This window comes from Apodemus sylvaticus, chromosome 5, assembly GCF_947179515.1.
Source record: "Apodemus sylvaticus chromosome 5, mApoSyl1.1, whole genome shotgun sequence".
NCBI classification, from domain to species: Eukaryota; Metazoa; Chordata; class Mammalia; order Rodentia; family Muridae; genus Apodemus; species Apodemus sylvaticus.
The window spans coordinates 15,347,839-15,352,966 of record NC_067476.1 but is presented as its reverse complement, the minus strand read 5'-3'; the positions used below and the strand labels follow the sequence as shown (position 1 = coordinate 15,352,966).

At 39.1% G+C, this 5,128-nt stretch overlaps 1 protein-coding gene across 1 annotated transcript; it reads right to left on the bottom strand.

Moving 5' to 3' along the window:
* Window positions 1-245: 245 nt before the first annotated feature.
* Window positions 246-1,184, bottom strand: LOC127684130 (olfactory receptor 1J4-like). The gene has a single exon (XM_052181096.1). It carries the CDS (start codon window positions 1,182-1,184, stop codon window positions 246-248), a length of 939 nt encoding a protein of 312 aa, XP_052037056.1.
* Window positions 1,185-5,128: the final 3,944 nt, after the last annotated feature.

Sequence of the window (5,128 nt, the reverse complement as noted above, 5' to 3'; positions counted from 1 at the left end):
ATCATTTGAAATGTAAATAAAAATATATTGAATAAAAAAAAAAGAACACTGTACAGGACTTAAGATAGAGCCTACCATCAGTGAGTCCCTAAGGCCAACCCCAGAACCACATCGAACAGCCAAGTAAATACAGAAAAACCTGCACAACACAATATATTTTATGATCTTAAACAAATAGAAATATCAACTACATAATTTTAGGAAATGTCCAGAAAAGTGTTCATAAAAAGTAGGGTGAATGTCTTTCACTTAAAACGGTTGATCCGAGTGAAAACTACTTCTAGAGCCTGTTTTATATCTCTATTCCTCAGGCTGTAGATGAAAGGGTTCAGCAAGGGTGTGACTACTGTGTAAATTACAGAAGCAACTATGTCTTTGTCACTGGAGTTTTGGAATGAAGAGAAAAAGTATTCACCTGCAAGTGTCCCAAAGTACAAAGACACCACAAGGAGATGGGAGCCACAGGTAGAAAAGGTTTTAATCAGTCTCTTTGTGGAGGGGGACTTCAGGGCAGTGCTTCCTATGAGAATATAAGAGCCCATGATGATACTCAGAGACAGGATGAATAGCAATCCTCCCTCAGTGAAGATGACTAGTTTATTGAGGGAGATGTCTGAGCAGCTCAGCTTCAGGAGGGCAGTGAGGTCACAGAAGAAGTTGGGGACAGAGTTCCTGGCACAGAAAGACAGTTGGATCAAGAGGAGGGTGTGAAGCAGAGCATGAATACAACCAATGAACCAGGACCCAGCGACTAGGCAGACACAGACCTTCTCACTCATGACCGTGATATAGTACAGTGGATGACAGATGGCCACATACCTGTCATAGGCCATGGAGGTCAGAAGAAAGCAGTCAGTGCTCCCAAAAAATAGGAAAAAATAAGCCTGGTAAATGCACCCAGTATATGAGATGGACTGACTGTGCATTAGCATATTCATGAGCATCTTTGGAGCTGTGACTGATGAGAAAGAGATGTCTGTGAGGGCCAAGTAGCTGAGGAAGAAGTACATGGGGGTGTGGAGGCGAGAGTCCAGCCTGATGAGCAGGATGATGAGCAGGTTCCCCAGCACAGTTGTCAGGTACATGGCCAGGAACAGGGTGAAGAACACATTCTGCTGCTCTGGTCTGATGGGAAGCCCCAGGAGGAGGAAGTTGGAAACAGTGCTCTGGTTCTCCATTCTCATGATTCTCTTGTCTCTGCTGGGAATTAGAAAAATGATGAAACACCAAGGAAAATAACTATGACATTATTGCAACCATCTTTTCTGTATGATTCTTCTTTGATTTAGATGCAAGTAATTAGTCTGCATAGAAGACTGAAGGATTTTTCACAATTTAGTTTCTATTTACTTTCTACTTAAAAGGAGCTTCTTTCCATAATTCACAATTGATATCAAATGTTAATTCCTTAACTGTACTATAATAATAAGAATCCTGGCATTCATAGTCTATACAGCATATCATAGCTCATTTTTTTATAATTAAAATTTTTATTCGATATATTTTTATTTACATTTCAAATGATTTCCCCTTTTCTAGTGCCCCACTCCCCGAAAGTCCCATAAGCCCCCTTCCCTCCCCCTGTTTTCCCACCCAACCCTTCCCACTTCCCTGTTCTGGTTTTGCCCTATACTGCATCACTGAGTCTTTCCAGAACAAGGGGTCACTCCTCCGTTCTTCTTGTACTTCATTTGATGTGTGGATTATGTTTTTGGTATTCCAGTTTTCTAGGTTAATATCCACTTATTAGTGAGTGCATACCATGATTCATTCGGGGGTATTTTTGCTTGTTTTGAAACCGAAATTTATTCCTGTTTTTCTAAGTACTTATTGGCAAATATTACTGCTGGATTTCATAAAGCCATTCTTAATATCAGCAATGCTTCTCTTGATTTTTTTTAGTGCATGAATAATAAATAAACATTTCCTATTCTAACTTCAATGGTACATCTCACCTTTACATTAAAGAAACATCTTTCTAAAGAAACTAAGATTAGCAGAACTAGTTTTAACTCATATTTACTTAGAGTATGGACCCCATCACATACTCATGTTTAAGGACATGAACAATAACATGGAACAAACAGCCAGGTCTCCGTGCAGGAAATTGTGTCTTTATATCAAGAGAGTCTCAGTATTTTACTCTGAAATAGGAAATGTACAGTAAGAAATAGGCATCCATCATTTACATAGGGATGTTTGTTTGTTTGCTTGTTTGTTTGTTTTTCCAAGATATTGACCCAGCCTAAGGGAATGCTAGAGTACTGAGGTGGGAGTGGGTGAGTAGGTAGGGGAACACCCTCATAGAGTCGGGGTGGAGGATGTAGGAGGGTTGTGGAGGGGAATATGAAAAGGGGATAACATTTGAAATGTAAACAAATTTAAAAACAACAAAAAATAAAGGAAAAATTATGACAATAATTCAAAGAATTAAGAATTACTTACTGTCTTTTCTGCAACACAACCTAGCTCTTCTTGGGAAAATATAAGAAAGTACTATAAAATCCCATATGTGCAATTTTAATATAATCAACTATAAAGAATTGGTATATTTACAAAATGGAATACTACTCAGCTATTAAAAAATGAACTCATGAAATTCTTAGGCAAATGAATAGAACTGGAAAATATCATCCTGAGTGAGGTAACCCAATCACAAAAGAACACACATGGTATGCAGTCACTGATAAGTGGATATTAGCCCAGAAGCTTGGAATACCCAAAACAATTCACCTATCAAATGATGCCCAAGAAGAAGGAAGAACAAAGTATGGATACTCTCGACCTTCTTAGAAGGGGGAACAAAATACCCACAGAAGGAGATACAGAGATAAAGTATGGAGCAGAGTCTGAGGGAAAGACCATGCAGAGAGTACCCCACCTAGTGATACATCCCACATACAGTTACAAAACCCAGACACTATTATCGATGCCCAAAAATGCTGACTGGATCTGGATATAGCTGTCACCTGGGAGGTTCTGCTAGTACATGACAAATACAGAGGGGGACACTCTCAACCAGCCATTGAACTGAGCACAGGGTACCCATTGGAGGATCTAGAGAAAGGACCCAAGGAGCTGAAAGGGTTTGCAGCGCCATAGGAGGAACAATGAAATGAGCCACCCAGTACTTCCAGAGCTCTCAGGGATAAAACCATCAACAAAAGAGTACACATGGAGTTACCCATGGCTCCAGACACATAGGCAAGAGGATGGCCTTGTTGGATATCAAAGGGAGAAGAGGCCCTTGGTCCTGGGAAGGCTCAATGCCACAGTGTAGGGAAATACCAGGACAGGGAAGCAGGAGAGGGTTGATTGGAGAACAGGGGGCAGGGAGATGGATGATGGGATTTCCGTGGAGTGGGAACCAGGAAAGGGGACCACACCTGAAATATAAATAAATAATATATCTAATAAAAATGAAGAAAAATGTTTAAAAAAAGAATTATGTGGTAATTATTAATTACTTTTTAATAATGTAAAATACTTTGGGTCCAAAAACAATTTATTAAAGTCTCAACTGTTCTGAGTCCTTCCAAATTACATTTTACCAAAAGTGTGCAGGTCTTCTCTCCAAGACAAGAATAAATTAGCATGAAATGCTGATCTCAGTGATTTACATTTTCCAATTCAATTCTCACCATGGTCCTAGCAGTCATGTGTTAAATGAATATTATATATTCATTTAACAGTGAATAAATAAAGTTATGGCATCTAAGTCATCTGCAAGAAAGTGTACCAAGCCGGGCGGTGGTGCACGCCTGTAATCCCAGCACTCTGGGAGGCAGAGGCAGGCAGATTTCTCAGTTCGAGGCCAGCCTGGTCTACAGAGTGAGTTCCAGGACAGCCAGGGCTACACAGAGAAACCCTGTCTCAAAAAACCAAAAAAAAAAAAAAAAGAAAGAAAGAAAAGAAAAAAAAGAAAGTGTACCAAGTCAAATCACAATGTCTGCTTGACTGCTTTGCTCTTAGACAATCCTAACAAAAATCATATTCCTCACTCAATGAAGGATCCAAAGGTGCTATACAATGCCCATGACATTTTTTCAAAAGCCCTACAAATGGTGCCACTCATATTTTATACATCATGCAGTTCATGAGAGATTTCAAAGTTTTAATTTCTTTCAAAGCAATAAATATGTATTTGAGACCTGCAAGATGGTTGCAATGTTCCTTCTGTTTCTATTTTGTGGAATAGTTTGAAGAGTATTGGTGTTAACTCTTCTTTGAAGGTCTGGTAGAATTCTGTACTGAAACCATCTGGTCCTGTGCTTTTTTTGGTTGGAAGACTTTCTATGACTCCTTCTATTTCTTTAGGCTTTATGGGACTGTTTAGATGGTCTAGTTGGTCCTGATTTAATTTTGGTATTTGGTATCTGTCAAGGAAATTGTCCATTTCCTCCAGATTCTCCAGTTGTGTTGAGTACAGGCTCTTGTAGTAGGATCTGATGATTTTTTGGATTTCCTCAGTTTCCGTTGTTATGTCTCCCTTTTCATTTCTAAGTTTGTTAATTTGGATACTTTCTCTGTGCCCTTTGGTCAGTCTGGCTAAGGGTTTATCTATCTTGTTGATTTTCTCAAAGAACCAGCTCCTAGTTTTGTTGATTTTTTGTATGGTTCTCTTTGTTTCTACTTGATTGATTTCGGCCCTGAGTTTGATGATTTCCTGCCTTCTACTCCTCCTGGGTGAAGTAGCTTCTTTTTGTTCTAGGGCTTTCAGGTGTGTCATTAAGTTGGTAATGTATGCTCTCTCCATTTTCTTTTTGGAGGCACTCAGGGCTATGAGTTTTCCTCTTAGCACTGCTTTCATTGTGTCCCATAGATTTGGGTATGTTGTGTTTTCATTTTCATTGTGTTCTAAAAAGTCTTTAATTTCTTTCTTTATTTCTTCCTTGACCAAGGTGTCATTGAGTAGAGTATTGTTCAATCTCCACGTGTTTGTGGGTTTTCTGTTGTTTCTGTTGCTATTGAAGACCACTTTTATTCCATAGTGATCAGATAGGAGGCATGGGATTAGTTCTATCTTTTTATATTTGTTGAGGTCTGTCTTGTGACCAATTATATGGTCGATTTTGGAGAAGGTACCATGAGGTGCTGAAAAAAAGGTATATTCTTTCTCAACCTGTGG

Excerpts from the sequence above, each read along its gene's own strand:
- LOC127684130 (XM_052181096.1), bottom strand. The coding sequence starts at position 1,184 with ATGAGAATGGAGAACCAGAGCACTGTTTCCAACTTCCTCCTCCTGGGG.